Source organism: Danio rerio, chromosome 16, assembly GCF_052040795.2.
Source record: "Danio rerio strain M-AB ecotype USA chromosome 16, GRCz13ab, whole genome shotgun sequence".
Lineage (NCBI taxonomy): Eukaryota > Metazoa > Chordata > Actinopteri > Cypriniformes > Danionidae > Danio > Danio rerio.
Genome location: NC_141036.1, coordinates 55,542,122 through 55,564,086, shown reverse-complemented (window position 1 = coordinate 55,564,086; position 21,965 = coordinate 55,542,122). Strand labels below are relative to the sequence as shown.

At 34.5% G+C, this 21,965-nt stretch overlaps 1 protein-coding gene across 2 annotated transcripts; it reads left to right on the top strand.

Moving 5' to 3' along the window:
• Positions 1–13: 13 nt before the first annotated feature.
• efhb (EF-hand domain family, member B) lies at positions 14–17,070 on the top strand. Of its 2 annotated transcripts, NM_001201489.1 has the most exons (13): positions 32–178; positions 269–331; positions 465–608; positions 3,461–3,641; positions 3,734–3,844; positions 3,961–4,090; positions 5,988–6,071; positions 6,175–6,242; positions 8,565–8,719; positions 9,109–9,316; positions 12,712–12,930; positions 15,429–15,610; positions 16,643–16,811. In NM_001201489.1, exons 1-13 carry the CDS (start codon positions 113–115, stop codon positions 16,787–16,789), a joined length of 1,758 nt encoding a protein of 585 aa, NP_001188418.1. In that variant the 5' UTR covers positions 32–112; the 3' UTR covers positions 16,790–16,811. The 2 variants fall into 2 exon arrangements, with proteins under 2 accessions (XP_087142272.1, NP_001188418.1); XM_087286146.1 differs by lacking the exon at positions 465–608 and having other exon boundaries at positions 14–178; positions 16,643–17,070.
• The last annotated feature ends 4,895 nt before the right edge of the window (positions 17,071–21,965 follow it).

Here is a 21,965-nt window from a genome sequence, read left to right as displayed (position 1 = left end):
CTGAGTTTCCTCCAGCGCGTTGTCAGGTAACGGAACGTAAACAAACACTGTCTGTCTGCGGTGTGTTTGTTTTTGTGAGGTTTTAGACATAGAGTTGTAAATAAGTGCCGGCATGAGTGTCATTGAGCGGAATTCGTCCACCCGGAGACGCAGAGACGCGTTTCCATCCATCCGTGCGGTATGACTAATGTTTTTTAAAAGTTTTGATCTTTATACACATTTCTCGAAATATTAAGTAATGCCCTGTTGTTGTTTTTTTCACTTAAAGGCTGGAAAGCTCATTCCAATAGGTGACAGAACTAAGTCTTGTCTGCAAGAAATTACACCAAGGGTGGGTTATTCATTGTAACCATCGTGTTTTCATATGTTCGTTTTAAAATATAACATTTTCTTTGTTATAATGTTGTTATTATCAACACTAAACGTTTCTGTACATGTATTCCATTCATTTATTTGTTTTACAGACTGTAACTCCACCAATGGTTAGAAAGTTTGTTCATTCTTTGCGGCCTCCTGTTGGGTCAGTTCGGGTCTTTCATGGAAGAGCAAATGACCCTGACATCGCCACCACTCTAGTTCATGGCGTGAACACTATATCGTCCATTAATGTAAGAAGACATTATCTCAAAATCCTTTTAGTAGTTGTACAGCAGGTGTCACCAACATGGTGCCCGCGGGCACCAGGTAGCCCGCGAGGATCTCATATGTTGCCCGCAGGCCTGTTCTAAAAATAGCTCACCATAGCGCCACTCACCAGTAAGCTTCATCTAATATAGAAGAATCATTTAAAATGTAAATATTTGCAGAGATATATAAAAATAAAGTGTTGCACATTGAAACATTAAATACAGGGTATTTCCTACCCTGTTAAATCATTGTTGATAACTTTTGTGAGAATCATTAACATGATCAGTGTCTTCACATGGATGAATATTATTAATTATTACCAAAAACATAAAGTGTAATTACAAGTAAATTGAGCAAATTTGTTATTTGAGAAGTGTTTATCAAACTGGTAGCAATCTGTACCCAAGAAGTAGCTCTCAGTTTCATAAAGGTTGGTGACCCATGTTGTACAGTAAGTGCATGTTCCCGTTACTTGATATTCAAGTCTTTGTAATTTTTTTTTTTATTTTATTATTATTATAATTTTTTTTTTTGTGAATCTCACAAGGCTAAGCAGGGTGCGAATTATACATGACGATCAGGGGGGTCAACTTTTTCGGTAATGTTAGTTTTTGTAATAACATTACACACTTCAGTGAATCAAATATATGTATTTGTTTAACTACATCTACTTTATTAATAAAACGTATTTAAGTGTTCAGTGTTTTGTGGGATATTGTGTGTATTCTGACCTAGTATCCGATTAGACACTTCTGAGGTTACTGTAAGTCAAACTATGTAACTTGACGTGAATTTACTTTTAGTCTTGTAAAGTTAAGTTGTCTATCGGTGCTCTAGATCTGCCGGTTTCAGACCATTGGATGAGATAAGATGAGACTGATTGGCGCAATTATGTGGTATGAATCATTATAGTGGTCGAATGTATATTTATATTATTAATTATTATTTTTATTAATTCATTCATTAATTTTGTTTTCGGCTCAGTCCCTTTATTAATCAGGGGCCGCCACAGCGGAATGAACTGCCAACTTATTCAGCATATGTTTTACGCTGTGGGTGTTCTTCCAACTGCAACCCAGCACTGGGAAACATCCATACACTCTCACTCCCATTTATACACTACAGTCAATTTAGCTTACCCAGTTCTCCTATATCGCATGTGGTTGGACTTGTGGGGGAAACCAGAGCATCCGGAGGAAACCCACGCCAACACAGGGAGAACATGTAAAACCCCATGAAATGGGAGAAATGCCACTGACTCAGCGAACCAGCAACCTTCTTGCTGTGAGGCAACAGCGCTACCCACTGCTCCACCCCTATTTATTTTGTATATTAATTTCAATTATTAACATTATTATTTGAAATACAAAGCAGAGCAAATTATTTCTCAATAAGAGCTGGGGGATACATGTTGTTTTGATGTCCTTCGTGGGAGGATCAAGTGTTAATTAGGGGGGTCAATCCCCCTCAAACCCTCTAAGTCACACCATGTGAGTAGGCCCTAAGAGTCTGTTAACAACAACAACAAAATAGCACCAAACAAGCCCCCTATGAAGGGAAAGCAGGGTTTAAATCAGTATTTGCAAGGTTTGCCTTATGAAAAACATAAAATATAATATAACAATAATCATTCATTCATTCGTTTTCTTTTTGGCTTAGTTCCTTTATTAATCTGGGGTTGCCACAGAGGAATGAACTGCTTACTTATCCAACACGTTTTTACGCAGCGGATGCCCTTCCTGCTGCAACCCATCACTGGGAAAATAAACAATATAATAATAATAATAATAATAATAATAATAATAATAATAATAATAATGATGATAATAATAATAATAATAATAATAATAATAATAATGCTCTGTTCCCCTCATTACTTCTCAATTTTTCTGTTGTCTCTTTACATAAAAAACATATTCTGTGTTCTTCATATGTAGATATATTCATATGAAATTACTTTGATCTTTTTAACTTTTTTGTTCTATTTCTGATCTGCATTTCAACAATAAAAATTCTCTCTTTACAATTTATGTATTTATATGTTAATTTATTTACATTTGAATGTATATATTATTTATATTTATTTATATATTGTGTACTGCTTTAGAATAATAAGTAGGAATCTGTTACATAGAGCTAATGCAGGGGTGCCCAGATTCGCTCCTGGAGGGCCGATGTCCTACATATTTTAGTTCCAACCCCAATTAAACACACCTGAACCAGCTAATCAAGCTCTGTCTAGGTATACTTGAAACTTCCATGCAGGTGTGTTGAAAGAAGTTGGAGCTAAACTATGCAGGACACCGGCCCTCCAGGGGCATCGCTGAGCTAATGCATTTGAACATATGTACGTCTTTGTCATTTGTAATAATTTTGCAATGTGTGTGTGTGTGTGTGTGTGTGTGTGTATATATATATATATATATATATATATATATATATATATATATATATATATATATATATATATATATATATATATATATATATATATATATAAAGTTGCATATATAAAATATTTGTGTACAAGTGAAATTACAGACATGACCTTATATGTCATTCTAAATGAGCATATATTGTCATTTATCAGATTGTTTAAGAATTAATTATCATATTATTTATATATTTTTGCTGTGTTTTGATTCCTTCTGTTGTTCTTATTTGTAATTTGCTTTGGATGAAGTCATATGAAAAACAAATGAATGCAATTTGAAGTGGCCATTGAGAGTGTTGAGTATTTTTGAGATAATAATATTATGCATTATTAATAGTAATGGTATTATGTAATATTAATGTTCTTTCTGATTTTTCTTTGTACACTGCATTATTTTAGGCTGGCTCAGTAATCAACCCTGCACCAAAAACACGCTTCCAGGAGAGGCTGCGTCAGCTACAAGAAATCAGTCATGCCACCAATCAGAAAGCTCCTCTCGGGAGGTCACAAGTTCAAGGCCCTGGTTTACCAAGCTGGCTTAACCCCGAGAAAACTACTTTTGGTGTCACAACACTCTGTTGTAAGAGTAATAGTGAAAACCTCACTTGTGTGGTTATGAATAATTCAAAGGAAGCTGTTTAATAGAGTGTGGGTGATTTCTTTTAAACGCAGTTTCTAATGGAGGTGAAGTCATCAATCCACCCAAAACTGCAGATGAGGTGAAGAGAGAAGCAGGCGAGGGACATCAGCTCTACATTCGCTCACACGGCTCTTACTTTGTAGGTCAGTTTTCGGTTGAACCATTAATAATTTAGCATTTTAGTTGGCTTGCAGGATTTTTCTTCCGTGGAAAATCTGGCATTGCTTCCGAAAAATGCATTGAGTTTTTGTTGTTGCAGGAGAGCATGTGGACAGGAAGTACAATTGGAGTCACTATGCAAGAGAAAGTAGGTTTGGTGTTCCTACACCTCATTATAATGATGGTAGAAACATCTCTAAATGTCTTCACTGGCCCTGTGACTCACTAATGTAAGTGCATAGAAACACACACACACACACACACACACACACACACACACACACACACACACACACACACACACACACACACACACACACACACACACACACACACACACACACACACACACACACACACACACACACACACACCTTTATTTGAATGCTTTTAGTTTAAGATGTAATTTTAAAAGTATTTATTGAAATAATTTTGATAGACACCAGCAATCTCTTTTTTTCCATTTAATTTTCCATAAAAACCTTTGTTTGACTTTTTTAAAACTCCATTTGCATTTTAAATAGGTAATTGTGAACATAAAAAAATTAAATATGATATTTTATTTAGACATGTTTGATATTTATTCATTGGGATAAACCCCTTGAGACGTAACATCTTATTTTCAAGGGGGTCCCACAATTAATCACAATCACATATTATTAACACCATTAGACAAAACAAAACATAACTTACACAACATCCGAAAACACCATTACAAAATTATGACATTATATAAAATGTTCAGATGCAAACATCTTTTTTCTGTTTTTTTTTATATAAATTTAATTTATAAATAGTGAGATTATAAATATAATAAGATTAAAAGTTTTATTCTAAAGATAAAAATAGAGTAATATTTTGTTATTTATATATATTTTTTGTTATTCATAAATCGGTTTGCGTTTATTTATTACACACACACACACACACACACACACACACACACACACACACACACACACACACACACACACACACACACACACACAAACACACACACAAACACACACACACACATTTGTTAATGGTAATTTCTAACCAGCCAATTACATGAGAGCATTCTCAATGCATTTAGGCTTTTAGCCATCTCAGGACAATCTGCTGCAGTTTTTGAACATGGCATGGTTGATGTCAGACACGCTTGTCTGAGTATTTCAGAAACTGCTGATCTACTGGGATTTTCACACACAGTCATCTCTAGGGTTTACAGAGAATGATCAGAAAAAGAGAAAATATCCAGTGAGCGGCAGTTCTGTGGGCGCAAATGCTTTATTGATGCCAGAGGTTAGAGGAGAATGGCCAGGCTGGTTCCAGCTGATAGAAAGGCAACAGTAATTCAAATACACACTAGTTACATCCGAGGTCTGCAGAAGAGCATCTCTGAACACACACCATGTACAACCTTGAGGTGGATGGGCTACAGCAGCCACACCGGGTGCCACAGGAAACTGAATTGGACAATAGAAGATTGGTAAAACGTTGATGAGTCTGGATATGCAGCGGACAAATCTGCAGCAACTGCTTGATACTATCATGTCAATATGGAGCAAAAATAATAAAAATAAAAATAATAATAATAATAATAATATTATTGTTTATTGTATATTATTGTTATTATTGTAGTACATATATATATATATATATATATATATATATATATATATATATATATATATATATATATATACACACACACACACAAATTATTTACAAATTATGATTTAAAGGTAAAAATAAAGAATATTTAGTTATTTCTATATTATTTTAAACTTAGTAAAGTCTGTTTGTGTGTGTGTTTATATGAATAGCCTTTTTATGTTAATTTTATTAAATATTGTTATGCACACACCACTGCCAATCTCAGTACAATGGTAAAGGAAATCAGAGATTACTTGTTAAATTAATATATTTTGTCATATAATCATTCCTCCAGAAAGGTTATAGGGTCAACATGTTCTTTATCTTGACAGCTGTTATAAATGTCTGTCATTTTCAATATTCAGCTTATAATGACAACTCGGATTTCCTTTAAAATGGTCTAAATAAGCTTTTAATGACAAACTAATATAGCGACATGAATGACAACATTATCAGAAATGAGCAATTAATTAATCTTCATGTCTTAAGGCACAACAGCGCAAAATTAGTTCCGAAACGCTGCGACGACTTCAGAGAGAAGCCTCATCCACAAATAGGCAAAGTTCATGATCCGTAAGTCATGATTAAGAGAATTTTTTTTTGTTAAATACTAATGACATTTTCACAGTTTCTGCCATTGTGCAAATCATCTTTCTGTCTGTGCATTAATTTATAGAATTGCGGAGACATTAAACGTTCCCAGTGATCACACATTTGGAGTCTTGATGAAACCTGACAGCTTTGGTAATTTGAATAGTCTGTCACATTCTGAGTTTGATATGTCAGAAATAAATTAGCAACCAGTATTGTTGGGAATGCATGGTTTATTCTTTCTTAGTGTGAAAAGCATTGTTGTGAAGTTTAAACTTGGACATTCCTGTAATCAGGGCATGAATCTCACAAAAAAAACTTTTTAAAACCATCTGCAATATCTTTAATTATTTATTTATTTATTTATTTATTTATTTATTTATTTATTTATTTATTTATTTATTTATTTATTTATTTATTTATTTATTTATTGTTTGTTTGCTATTTAATTATTTGTTTGTTTTGTCTATATTTGTATAATCTCTTTTTGAATTATGAAGTTGTTATTATTACGCAATGTTTTTATTAATAATGTGCAAAAAATAATCACGATTAATCACATCCAAAATAAAAGTTAGTTTTGACATAAATTAGGTGTACTGTGTATATGTATTATATAAATATAAATACACACAGTCATGCATATATTTGAAAATTGTTTCATTTATATTTAGATATAAAATATGTGTATATGATTTAACTTGTATATTTTAAATGCCTATCTGACAAAATAGTTTTGTATAGTTTTGTTGATATCACATATAGATAAATAAATTAATGAATAAATAAAGAAAAATAAGTAAATATTATAATAAATATAATCTAATATTAATATAATAACATAAATAATACAAATATATTAATATAAACAAAATAATACATAGATATATTATGTAAAAACAAACTTTTATTTTGGATTCAATTAGTCACAATTAATTCTTGCCCTGCACTAGTTTTTCATCTTTAGTTCATCCGGTTTGTATTGATAGCGCTTAATTTTTCCACATTTTTTATGTTACAGCGTTATTCCAAAATGGATTAAATTCATCTATTTACTCAATTCTACACACAATCCCCCATAATGACAATGTGAAAAAAAAAAGTTTTTAAAATTTTTGCAAATTTATTACAAATAAAAACCTGAAAAATCACCTGTACATCAGTATTACCGCCTTTGCTGAATACTTTGTTGATGCACCTTTGGCAGCAATTACAGCCTCAAGTCTTTTTGAATATGATGCCACAAGCTTGGCACACCCGTCTTTGGGAATTTTTGCTCATTCCTCATTGCAGTACCTCTCAAGCTCTATCAGGTTGGATGGGAAGCGACGGTGTTCAGCTATTTTCAGATCTCTCCCGAGATGTTCAATAGGATTTAGATCTGGGCTCTGGCTGGGCCACTCAAGGACATTCACAGAGTTGTTGTGAAGCCACTCCATTGATATTTTGGCAGTGTGCTTTGGGTCATTGTCCTGCTGGAAGATGAACCGTCGCCCCAGTCTGAGGTTCTACAGACAATTCACTTGTCTTCATGCTTGGTTTGTGTCTTGACATGCACTGGGAGCTTATAGAGGTAGGTGTATGCCTTTTCAAATCCAAATGTCCAATCAAATGAATTTACCACAGGTGAACTCCTGCTGAAGCTGCTGAAACATCTCAAGAAGGATCAGTGGAAACAGAAAGTACCCAAGCTCAGTTTAGAGCTTCACTGCAAAGGCTGTCAATACTTCTGTACATGTGATGTTTTAGCTTTTTTATCTGCAATAAATTTAAAACAGTTTTATTCATTCATTCTTTCATTTTCTTTTCGGGTTGTCCTTTTTCACATGTGGCGACCCCAGATTTTATTAATCTGGGGTCGCCACAGCAGAATGAACCACCTACTTATCCAGCACATGTTCTAAACAGTGCATGCCCTTCCAGCTGCAACCCATCTCTGGGAAACATCCATACACACTCACTCACACACGTACTCTACGGACAATTTAGCCTGCCCAATTCACCTATACCACGTCTTTGGCCTGTGGGGGAAACCGGAGCACCCGGAGGAAACCCACACGAACGCAGAGAGAACTTGCAAACTCTACACAGAAACGCCAACTGACCCAGCCAAGGCTCGAACCAGCGACGTTCTTGCTGTGAGGCGACAGCACTACCTACTGCGCCACCATGTCGCCGCAACAATTTTAAAAACTCTTTTTTCACATTGTCATTATGGGGGATTGTGTGTAGAATTTTAAGAAAATAAATTAATTTACTCCATTTCGGAATAAGGCTGATACATAAAAAATGTGGAAAAAGCGAAACTCTATGAAGACTTTCTGGATGAACTGTATATTAATCTTGCCATGAAATAACCATAAGAAATAACCACAAATATAATAAATAAAGCCGAAAATTAAACATGCTAAACATGTTTGTTTATGCTTTTGATAAATTTAGCAAGAATCTTCCTGTTTTTTTGTTTTTTTTCAGGCGCTGTCGACCTTCTCTATCAAACTCCACCTGGCGAATATTTGAAAGGTAAAGAGCGGCAGCGAGCACTAGTTAGCGCCGTCCGCCAGCACCTCAAGAAGTCCAACTACCAGAAATTCAGCTCATTACTGGAAGCGTTCAGATACTACGACAAGGTTTGAAGCAGTTCTTTGTTGCTTAGTTGTTCTGTATTGTTACTTATAAAAAGCAAAATAAGAGTACATAATTTAAAAAAAATCATTAATTAATTTTCGTTCGGCTTAGTCCCTGATTTGTCAGGGGTCACCACTTATCTACAGTAGCATATGTTTTACACAGCGAATGCTCTTCTAGCCACAACTGGGAGGAGCTACACTATGTCCCACCCTCTCTTCATTTTTCAGTTGACTTTACATCAAATACTGAATAAAAGTGCATATTTCCAAGCCCTTCACTGGATCTTTAAACTAAATAGAATGTACTTTCTAACAAAAAAAGAGCATTATAACACACTGTTTTGCAACATGGTTTTGATGTTTGCCTTTTTATTTGAATATGGCCACAGAAAGGTCTAGGAAAGATCGATAAGGAGGATCTCAGAGAAGCGTGCCACCAGTTTAACATGATCATCAGTGACCCGCTGCTGGATGAGCTCATGGATTACTGTGATGTTCATAAAGACGGGCTCATCGACTTTGTGGAGTTTTCCAATTTTCTCAACTGGAAAGACAAAATGCCGATCAGCAGGATGGAGCAGGATATTCTCACTGGAGGTGAATTTTACACTACTGCCTACCAACAGACACTGACAGATGGCAACAGACATTTTGTCGAAATTTGTGTTCCAAGTTGGTCGAAGTTTGTGTCTGTTGGAGGCTTTCAACTTTTTTCAGCTTGTTCACTTGATGAATGTTTGAGAAATTATGTGCTGTAGTTATTATTGTCTGCTTTGTTACCATCTTTTAAAGTGGTGTGAACTGGCTGTAAAGAGTTAGTTCACTCAGAAATTAAAATTATGTTGTTATAGTAGAACTTCGAGGACAACAAACACTTAATAAACGTCATTGAACATGTGTCATACATACTCATAGACCTCACCTTCTTGGAAGGACGCTATACAGACCCCCTAGTTTTTCACGATTTGTTCTTGTCACCTATTTCTTTTTAATAAAAATAACAGATTTTGTGGTGGTAATTACCAAAAATTTGAGGATAATTTAGCAATTTTTATAATAATATATAATATATATAAAATAATATAAATATAATATATTATTATATATCTTATTAGGTAGCCTACTACTTCATCTCAGATTTCACTCCGCGAAGGATCTGACATCATGTACCTCACTCAGGACATGCCTGAGTACTTACCCTACCATAATACACCTAAAACACGGATTGCCGTAAAACTCGTAAATGGCAGTGAAGCATTTTCTCTCGTTAACTGCAGGGAAAGAGTTAAAGAAAATAATTTATCAATTTGACGGACATCACAACACCAGCTGTACACGTCCAGCAGCCATCATCCTTGAATCAGTCTTCATCATTGAGCTGCTTGCTTTTCTGTCTGTTCCGTTGCTCCGTTTGTTAGATGGTTGCTCCCACTTTCTTTTGCAGTCTGAAGCGCGTCAAACACACAAAGCGTCCAATTTGCACCTTGTTATTCACTCGATTTGCAGCACAGGATGCCTAATTGCATCTTTGCACTGACTTCACATGTAAATCACCCATGCTTCATCCGCGCCTGCTTACTGCACAGGCTGCAAAACAATCCCTCCCCCGTATGGATTGTGAGGGCACAGGTGAGATGTCATTTTTGGAGAGACACTCAAATACATCACATGCTCTGCACATGCTATAAGTCCATAAGTCATGTAAAACAATTAATTACAAAGCGAAATGAATATAATTTCATTATATGATTTGGAATTGTATTTTTTATGAGACTTTTTTTTCTTCATGTTTTGCGATTTATTTTGCAAGAATTTTTCTGGATTGCAATCAAATTGCGACCCTTTTTGTTAATTTCTGCATTTGATTCAGCGAAAAACGAAGGGGTCTGTCTTGTATACTGTATAACTGCAGGTTTACTATGTTTATATACTGTCTGAGCTATACACATAACTCCTTAACTTTTCTGATTTTGGCTGAAATGTGATTATGGGCTTTTTTTGTGAAGCTGATTTGGAGCATTTATTGTGAAAAGTGCTATACAAGTAAACTTGAACTCAATTGAATATTTACTCACCCTCGTGTCTCTTCAAACCCCCGAGAACTTAATTTGTCTTTAGAATACAATTAAAGATATTTTAGGTGGAATCTGAGAGCTCCCTCATCCTCCATACATGCATACTGTAAAACAAAAATAATGACTTGATTCAACAGTATTTTCTCCTCGATGTCAGTATGCTGCGCACTTTCATGAGAGGGTTTTTCCGCTAAAGATTGATTTAACTCTTCTGAAGTGAAAACATTGGTATTGTGTTGTCTACAGGTAAATATAAACAAATAAAGGCTTTTTAAAGTTATTGTATACAATAAACAATTGCTTTTTATACAATTGCTCTACTGCAAAAAACTAAATCAGCAGAGATGCGTTAATCCAGGAAAAAACAATTTTTTCTTTTTCTTAGCAGTATTTAAATTTTATTTATTTTTTGTTTAATTATTAGTATAATTTGCAAGGACAGTGAAAATTGCCAAAAAATGTCATTTTCATTTTTTTGTGCCTGGACAGATTGTAATATCTAATAACAATACAAAAATTATACATTAAACAACGCAGTTATAAAAGAGCAACAGAATATACATACTGTAGCTATCCTGATAAATATAGTGTATATCCTCCTGAGACCTCGCCCATTGACTTGTGTCCTTTAGTGGACATTGCGTTTTCATGAATTTTCTTTGAATTTTTTGAGCTACTCTGTTAAGTCCTTTTGGATTGTTCAGAGGACATCCTGGGCTTTCGAGTGATATGTCATTTGACTGACATGCTAGGAACCACTTCTTACACTGCATCCAAAATGGCCGACATACAAAAAGCACATTTTATGGGAAGGAGAGAGGCATGTGAAGTTGAGTTTTTGAAATGTTTTTTTGACTATTATTATTACATATATTTCCTTAATAAAGTGTCAGGAACAATACATTTAGCTTTCAAAGCTGTTAGCTTGTTTGTATTTCAAAATATCATCCTTTTTTAAAATGTCCATTATAGTGGACACCAGGACCATCTTAATGCAATTGACTGCATGTTGTAGGGGCCAGAACTGAAGCAGAGAGAATTCTTTATTAGATAGCTGAGGGAGACTCTGAATTAGAGACTGACAATTAGAGAATGACAATCAGTTTTAAATCACTTTTATGTTAAATTTGTTTTGGATTAACATCACTTCTTTTTTTTTTTAATGAGTTCGGCTCTCAGACTAAACTGCAATTTCAATACAAAAAGGAAAAAATGGCTTTTTGTTACATTAATATTGGATTTATATCACGTTACAGCCATCCTGTACAGTTTTGTTGTCTGAGTGGCGGTCGTTTCGAACTAAAATGGTCCTGTGGTCCACTACAGTGGACCTGCTGTACAACTAAAAATAAAAACAAAATCTAATAACTCTTTTTTTTTAACCCAAAGTATGTAGGAAATCACAGGAAAAAGAAAAAAAAATGCTTTGGGTCTCAGGAGGCTATAGACAAAACAATGTTTAAACATAAAAATCATCAAGATGGCATGATCATATGTCTGGTGTGATATACACCAGTTCTTGAGATGTGTTTTGTTTACAGATTGTATGATATCAGTTCTCAGATGCTCTAAAAAGAAAAAAAACAACAACAACAAATTGTCATGTTAAACCAGCATAAAATGGAAATTGTGTTTTTTTTTCCATCTTTGACGCATCTGACTGAAACAGTTATTGAAAGAAAACAAATGTTGGGCGGGGCTTGTGCATGGGAATTGGACAAAAATGAGATAGTTGGAAGGTGGTGATTTGCTATTGGTGAAACTTATTTGAGTGACAGGTTGATCCCACCCTTTTAAAAAAGTTATTTCTTTTAACATTACAGGTCATGTGTATTTAAAATAATTGTGTATGGCTGCATTTTTTTTTAAATTAAGTTTATCAGCATGATGACTTTACTTATGGTTTATTTGGTGTAGAGCGAGTGGCATGGACGGCTCCAGCCAACATGCACCGAACACACCTGCCGGAATCCAGCACTGTAAAACCTCTGGTTAAACCCGAAGATTTGGAGCCTGTTGAAGAGGGAAGCACCAAAAAGACACCCAAAACCCTGTCAAGACCGAGAACCGCGCAGAGCGACTTCATTACCTCTAATTCTCTTATCAATGCTGTTGTTGGCGGTCTTTCCACGTCCAGTGAGTCTCATCTGAATCTCTTTAAACAAACTTCTACATGCTCAGATTGATAGTTTTTTAAAATGCAAAATCATCAGCCTTCTAGTGCCTTTTTTGCTGTGAAATTTTGATTTATTTACATTTTTTATGAAGTAACCATAAAATAACTTTTACATTGTTAACAATGACATACAAGATAGATTTATATTCTAAAACTATCCCTTACATATTTTTTAAAAATAATTATTAAATATGGTCGATATGGCTTTGAAAATCTTGGTGAAGTTTATTCATAAACTAATTTCGAGAGGATCTCGTGATTATGATTGAACACGGCTGGTTCTGCATTAGCATGCATGATCCACCAATCAGGCCATTCCTAACCCACTATAAAGAGCCAGGGTTTTTCACTACAGCCATCTTCGATTTGAAGAATCCTCCCTTCCACTCCTACCTCTTTACCTTTCCCTCCATATGTCGGCACGGTGGCCCAGTAATTAGCACTGTTGCTCACGTGGGTTTTCCCGGTTCCTCCGGTTTCCTCCCACATTCCAAAAAAATGCACAACAAGAGAATTGATCAATCTAAAATTTGCACTGCACTTAATTTTTCACCCTGCAGCATATCTTTTCATTGCATTCAATTTAGTCATCAGTTTTAATCAAGGGGGGCGTTGTAGAGATCTACCTGAGCTCAAGGCTCCCCTCTCGCCCTGCAAACGGGAGGGAACCCAGGGCTCAAGGACCTTTTGAGCTCAGGGCTCTCTCCTAGGACAGCATGCCAAACTTGCTTATAATCAATCATCAGCTAAGTGTGAACTCTTGACAATTCATCATTGCATTGAATTGCATTTTATGTTTTGTCCCCACAACAAAGATTAAGAATAAATGAATGAATGTATGACTTAATTAATTGATTTATTTAACAGGGACAATGCACAAAGATTACATTAACCTCGAAGAGGAAAGATGCATTGTGCCAGGTTGTAGCAGGATTGCTAATATCCACCCGCAGTCTCTGGACAGGTTAAAATTAAAACAATAATATCCAATTAATTAAAAAGTCAGTTTAAAACATTGAGGCATAATCGCATATAAACTAAAACACTGACAACTCAAAAACATCTCACTCAGTGTACACAAATTTGATTTGACAAAAACCACCTCCTAGTCAGGCGTGAAAGCATCTTATAATTTGTACATGTGATTATTTCTGTTGGGAGAGAATTCCATAGATTTGAGGCTTTATAAATAAAAGAGGATTGACCAAAAGAGGTCTTACGTCTAGGGACAATACATTCCCGTCTTACCATCACTCGCGATGTTTTCTCTGATTTGGGATTTACATTTTTTTTTAAAGATGGAGCAGAAAGATTGTAAATTATTTTAAAAACAAAACAAATATTGGAATATTTATTAATGTTATATAAACTTGAGAGACTATGTTTTTAAAGATATTGCAGTGATGGTACAACGAGGCTTTTTATCAGCATTTAAATGTCTTACTAAGAAGTATCATAGGTTGAGTAACTACTGAAATGCATATGAACTTTATCTATAGTTATAGAAAGATATCAAGATATTAAGATTTAATAAAAAAAATTTACTTAAAAAATATTTATTTGCACCAAATTTGAGCTTCTGAATTATATTGTTTTTTTTTGACTCCATATTTCCAATATATTATATTATGAGCCATAAAGACTTGATGCTTGTAATATAATGCAAAAAATGCATGCAAACCTTATATATTTTTTAAATGTCCACAAAAAGTACATACTAAAATTGTTTGATTAAGATGCAATTAAATATGTGTGCGGGTTTATACACTGTTGAACACTATTAGCCCTCCTGAATTATTAGCCCTCCATATTTTTTCCCCAATTTCTCTTTTACTGAAAGAGTTTTTTTTTTCAACACATTTCTAAACATAATAGTTTTTATAAATAATTTCTAATAACTGATTTATTTTCTCTTTGCCATGATGACAGCACATTTTTAAGACATAGTATTCAGCTTAAAGTGACATGTAAAGGCTTAACTAGGTTAATTAAGCAGGTTAGGGTAATTAGGCAAGTTATTGTATAATGATGGTTTGTTCTTTAGACTATTGAAAAAAAAGTGCTAAGGGGGCTAATAATATTGACCTTAAAATGGGTTTTAAAAAATTAAAAACTGCTTTTATTCCAGCTGAAAAAACACAAAATAAGACTTTCTCTTGAAGAAAAAATATTATAGGAAATACTGTGAAAATTCCTAGCTCTGTCAAACATAATTTGGGAAATATTTAAGAGAGAAAATCACAGAAGGGTGAATTATTATTATTATTATATTATTATTATTATTATTATTATTATTATTAATATCTTTGAGTTAGTAAATAGTTTTGTGCCGTGTTTGACAATACAAATCATATATTCACATTCTAAAATATTTTTCATGATTATGATATTAATATGTCATGGTTAAAGAAGCACTACGGCAGGAGGAAAGTGTCTGATTTGCTGCTTGCCCTCATAGATTATCACACATATGGAGTGCCATCAATACGGGCTGATCTTCCTGCTCCTCGTATCAAAAGCATCAGCGACAGGACAAACTACGGAGACCAAGCGACGGCTCGTGATTTGCTGCATCCTCCTCTACATTCCCTCTACGGTGTCCATGAACAAGAGTTTTTCAGTCCTCGCACCAAAGAGGAGGTGAGTTCTGGATAACAGACATGTTACTTTGATTTAAAGGGATCGTTCATTCATTCGTTCATTCATTCATTCATTCATTCGTTTTCTTGTCAGCTTAGTCCCTTTATTATTCCGGGGTCGCCACAGCGGAATGAACCGTCAACTTATCTACCATGTTTTTACGCAGCGGATGCCCTTCCAGCCGCAACCCATCTCTGGGAAGCATCCACAAACACTGATTCACACACACACTCATAGACTACAGACAATTTAGCCTATACCAATTCACCTGTACCGCATATCTTTAGACTGTGGGGAAACCGGAGCACCCGGAGGAACCCACGCGAAGGGAGGGAGAACATGCAAACTCCACACAGAAACACCAACTGAGCTGAGGTTCGAACCAGCAACCCAGCGACCTTCTTGCTGTGAGGCGACAGCACTACCTACTGCGCCACTGCGTCGCCGATTTAAAGGGATAGTTCATCTAAAAATAACCTCATCATTTGTTTTCCCTCATGGTTTTAAACCTTTAAGTGTGTTTCTTCTGTTGAACACAAATGAAGATATTTTGAAGAATGCTGGTAGCTCAGATAGGTTTGGAACAATTGAAGGATGAGTAAATAAAATTTTTTGGAGTAAACTGTCCCTTTAAATGGGTTTTAGTACATCAGTGAGTGTGTTTGCAGGCATGCAGCATAACCCAATTATGCTTTAAAAGATCTACAAACTCAACCAGAAGACTTATAAAAATGTTTTGTGCAGCAGAACTATAAGTGCTGCAGTCCACATGCTGCATCTTAAGAAGATAAAAGCCTTTTGTGATTTATTTAATATGATAACATATGTTACAAAAAAAAAAAAGTTAAGACACAAATTCTTACATGTTAAGTTTATTACCAGCTAATAAACTGATTTTAAAGTCATGTTAATGTGGTGTACTTGGTGATTTACATTTTAACAGTGTTATTTTTACTTTATTACTTTATTAGTGTGCACAATGAGTCTTGTTTTCAACATGTTGACCAATGGAATATTTCATTTTACTCACAGATTGCACAGATTTTCCAGAAAGTGGGTCTGAACACTGCTGATGAGATGTTTGAAGAGGCCTGGAGGCTGGCGTCTATGAGAGATCCTGATGGTGATGTATCTGTGGAGAGCTTTCGAAACGTTCTTGGTGAATTGCAGGCTAATTAAACTTAAAGTCAGATTCCTTTAATGCATGAGTTTATTTATTTTCACTCATGAAGCAAATGTGATGCAGCGTTTTGTGACTCTGAATGTTATTTGGCTATCACTGAGATAATATTATGGCTTTTATTAATATATAATATTCGTGTTCAGATTTTGAAAACAAAATTATTTTTTAATGTAATGCTTCTCTACAATTTTTGAACTTTTTATTTCAGTTTTAGTTTAGTGCATCAAGTGAAAATGAGTACTAAGTGAAAATTAAAATGAATTTTTATGTTATTAAATGGTGTATTAGCCGTGTATTATGTTGTATTATTTACCATAGGATTCGTCTATGGTTTTACCAAGAATGATATAGTATTCAAAAAACTGTAACTTATCAGTTTCTGTGGATGTACAGTTTTTGAGTAAAACATCATTTATTCATTCATTCATTTTCCTTCGGCTTAAGTCCCTTTATTGATTAGGGGTCGCCACAGTGGAATGAACCGCCAACTTATTCAGTATATGTTTTTACACAGCGGATTGCCTTCCGGCTGCAACCCAGTACTGGGAAACACCCATACACATTCACAGACATACACTACAGCCAATTTTTTAAATTCAATCCCCCTATAGCACATGTGTTTGGACTGTGGGGGAAACCGGAGCACCCGGAGAAAACCCACGCCAACACGGGGAGAACATGCAAACTCCCCACAGAAATGCCAGTTGGCCCAGTTGAGACTCAAGCTAACGACCCTCTTGCTGTGAGGCAAGAGTGCTAACCACTGAGCCGCCCTGCTGCCTAAAACCATTTATTTTTTATTTATTCTGTAAACTACTGACACATTTTTTTCTGATTTAAAACCAACACATCGTCATTTCAAAGCTTTTTTGCATATAAAATAAAGTAATATAATTTTAGACCTATTTGTAGTATTTTTTTAGACAACACATTACAATTTCTTTTTAAGAAATCAGCATTTAGTGGAACAACATGTTTTTAATCACAAGAAATAAAAAATAAAATGAAAGTTGTTGAAATAAAAAAAAATGTTATAGAATATGTAAATGCTATAAAAGAAAACAAATAGTACCATTTTACTAAAACCTATACCCAGTGGTGTAAAATAACAAATTACAAATACTCAAATTACTGTAATCGAGTAGTTTTTCCTCAGGAATAGTAATTTACTAAGTAGTTTTAAATATGTCTACTTTTACTTTCCCTTGAGTAAATTTTTAGTGCTGTATCGGTACTTTTACTCCACTACTTTCCTCCAACCTGCTGTCACTACTTTATTTTTTCTTATCTATGGGGATTAGAAAATCAATCCTGTGATTCCTGTCTAATCAAATCACACATAGAAGGTAAATCGGTCACACTTTACAATAAGGTTTATTAGTTAATGTTAATTAATGCATTTACTAACATGAACAAACAATGAACAACACATTCACTACTGTATTTGTTCATGTTAGTTAACATTAGTTCATGAAAATACAGTTGTTCATTGTTAGTGCATGTTAACTCACGGTGCATTAACTAATGTTAACAAGCATGGACTTGGATGTTATTAATGCGTTAGTAAATGTTCAATTATGATTAATAAATGCTGTGCATGTGTTGTTCATGATTAGTTCATGTTAGTAAATGCATTAACTAATGAACCTTATTGTAAAGTATTACCGGTAAATCACATCATAATGAACAACCTCAAAATTGGGCGCTTTATAATTGCAGCAAACCGTTTAGAAGCATTAAAAGTGTCCAAGAAGATGTCCAAAACCTTACAGGCATTGACAGAGAGACTGTTTAGATGCAAGTTAGTAATGAGAAGATGGCGGATGTTTACTTTATGATGACCAAAATGGCCTTAAACACCCAGCAGACACAAGATGTCAACATGACGTCAGGTTGACGTTGTACCCCAATGTCGTGGGGATGTTGCATTTTGTTTGGAAATGAAAATCGAGTTGACTTCGGATCTCAACATCAGGCCGATGTCAATGCACAACGTCCAACCTAAAACCAACCAAATATCAACGTCTAATGATGTTACAGCTTGACATTGTGTGAACGTTACCACTAATGGCGTCTATCAGATGTCTATCAGATTTTGGTTGCCATACCTGAGAAATAAATGTCAGTATTTGACGTCAATATGACGTTGGTTTAAGATGTTGGCTAGACATTGGATTTTGGTCACTTTCCAACACAACCTAAAATCAACCAAATATCAACGTCATTTGATGTCGTTATTTGACATTAAAATAACGTTGTCCTGGCTAGACATTGAATTTTGACGTCACAATCTAAATCTAACATAATATTAACGTCCTATGCGCCTTGTGCTTGCTGGGCAATAATTAAATGCACTACAGAATGTTACGTTAACACTTTAGCTTTTTTACAGCGCAATACTTTATTGTACATTTGAAAGGTCTACTTTTTACTCATACTTTAAGTAATATTTACAACAGATACTTTTACTCTACTTGCACTACATTTTTAGGTAAGTAATGGTACTTTTACTTAAGTATGATTTTTTTCAGTACTCTTTCCATCACACCAAAAAAAAAAAAACAGTACATCCAGAGAAACTGAGAAATTTCAAATGTAAGTTTCCATATGTAATAATTAAATATATATTTACAGTTGAAGTCAGAATTTTTAGCTCTTCTGAATTATTATTATTATGTATATTAAATACATTATATATATATATATATATATATATATATATATATATATATATATATATATATATATATATATATATATATATATATATATATATATTATAAATATATATATTATATCTGTTTAATGGAAATAAGATTTTTTTAAACACATTTCTAAACATAATAGTTTATATAAATCGTTTATTTTGCTACGACGACAGTAAATAATATTTGACTAGATATTTTTCAAGATACTAGTATTAGGTTAATTAGGGTAATTAGGCAAGTCATTATATGATGATGGTTTATTCTTTAAACAATCAAAAATGTACATTGCTAAAGGGGGCTAATAATTTTGACCTTAAAATGTTTTTTTAAAAATTAAAAACTGCTTTTATTGTAGCCAAAATAAAACAAATAAGGCCGTACTCACACTATGTACAGTTGCCTAGTACCGGGCCAAAGCACGCTTGTCCCCCCTATCGTCTCCCCCGACGGCCTGCACTCACATTACATACGGGCCTGGGCATGCTTACGTCATCGATGCCACGCTGTTCAGTAAGTGCTCTCGCTCAGCACAGTGGAGATCTCTCTGATTATATCGCTTTAGTGCTTAGGGATGTGGTGACATGCCGTCAGATAGTTCGCCGAACAAATCAGCCACTTTTCACGCTCATAAATAATCATAAATCCCTCATGCTGCAGGAATTAGGAGGTTTGCTGAAGGTGCAGCTGTCGTGCAGTGAGGGCTTTGCGTATTTTATAAACTACGGCAGTTTGCGTTCACTGAACAGTAAGAATGATTAATAAATCCATATGAAACAGTCCCTTAAAAGTCCTGTCTCGCTTTCAGTTTCGGGCTTTGGCACGAGCCCAAGTGAACCGCGCTCATGCCCACCTCTTCCAACCTGGCCAGGGCCGGCCAAGTAAAACGTGCTTGCGCCCTATTCAGCGCACTCACACTACTCAAATGATCCGGGAAACGGGCCTGCATAGTGTGCAGCATAGCATAGTGTGAGTACGCCCTAAGACTTTTTCTTCTTCAGAAGAAAAAACATTATAGGAAATACTGCGAAAAATTGCTTGATATGTTAAACATCATTTGGAAAATTATTGGAAAAAATGTCACAGGAGGGCAAATTATTCTGACTTCAACTGAAATCAGAAACTTAACAAATTGTTTTTAAGCATTAATATTAATATAATAAGTATATACACAAAACAGTTCATTTTGGAGGAAGTAACAAAAAAAAAACTTCGTAAAGCACCTGTCGAGGGATGTTTTCAGTAATTTAATGAATGCAGAAGCTGCAACAGGAAAGCTTTATTTGATTTGAAGAATAATCAGTGTGGACACCCTAAACTAGTAATAATTACTACACCAGTGTTTAATTTGCAGTGGGTTCAGACCCCTCATGACTTCTGCAACTGCACTATTTTATTAGTTCAGGCCCATTATTGGGTCAGCTGTAATTTCGGCCATGTTATTTGTTTAATTTAGTCTCCTGTCAAATGAAGCAAAGTGCTGCAACGGGCCTGACTGCAATAAGAAGTGCCCTCGATGTGGAGTAATAATAGCTCAGCTTACTAATGAATTTTTGCCTCCCAGGGTAGTGTTATTGAGTTTATTTAGAGGACGTATGCCGCATTTAAAGTTTGAGAGAGATGGAGATTGCTGTCAATTAACATTTTCTCTCCAAGGACTTCATCTGATAAATGGAAGCCAGTGTGTGTGTGTGTGTGTGTGTGTGTGTGTGTGTGTGTGTGTGTGTGTGTGTGTGTGTTGTTGTTGTTGTTATTGGTTATGAATAATGATGGATATTTGCAGACTTGAAATTAGTAATCATCAATTCCTTTGTTTTTAACTGTATAATTTTATCTCATTATTTATATTTAGGTGAACTTGATAAAGTCTATTACTGTTTTCTTATCTTTTATTTGTTTATTTATTCTATTGATTTATTTTTAATAAATTTTATTGTTCTTCTTAGTCTCATTATATACAGTTGAAGTCAGAAATATTAGCCCCCCTGAATTATTAGCCCCCTGTTTATTTTTGTCCCCAATTTTTTTAAAAACTGATTTATTTTATCTTTGCCATGATGACAGTAAATAATATTTGACTAGATATATTTTTCAATACACTTCTATACAGCTTAAAGTGAAATTTAAAGGCTTAAACAGGTCAATTAGGTTTACTCGGCAGGTTAGGGTAATTAGGCAAGTTATTGTATAACGATGGTTTGTTCTGTAGACAGTCGGAAAAAAAAGACAGCTTAAAGGGGCTAATAATTTTGACCCTAAAATGGTTCATAATAAATTTAAAACTGCTTTTATTCTAGCCGAAATAAAAACAAATAAGACTTTCTCCAGAAGAAAAAAATATCATCAGGCATACTTTGAAAATTTCCTTGCTCTGTTAAACATAATTTGGGAAATATTAAAAAAAAAAAAAAATTGAAAAGGGGGCTAATAATTCTGACTTCAACTGTATATTATATGAGTTGTCGTC

What these genes read in the sequence shown, in the direction of transcription:
- efhb (NM_001201489.1), top strand. Translation starts at nt 113, where the DNA reads ATGAGTGTCATTGAGCGGAATTCGTCCACCCGGAGACGCAGAGACGCG. An exon ending in ACACTATATCGTCCATTAAT is followed by an intron (nt 609 to 3,460) that starts GTAAGAAGACAT and finishes GCATTATTTTAG; the next exon opens with GCTGGCTCAGTAATCAACCC. An exon ending in ACACGGCTCTTACTTTGTAG is followed by an intron (nt 3,845 to 3,960) that starts GTCAGTTTTCGG and finishes TTGTTGTTGCAG; the next exon opens with GAGAGCATGTGGACAGGAAG.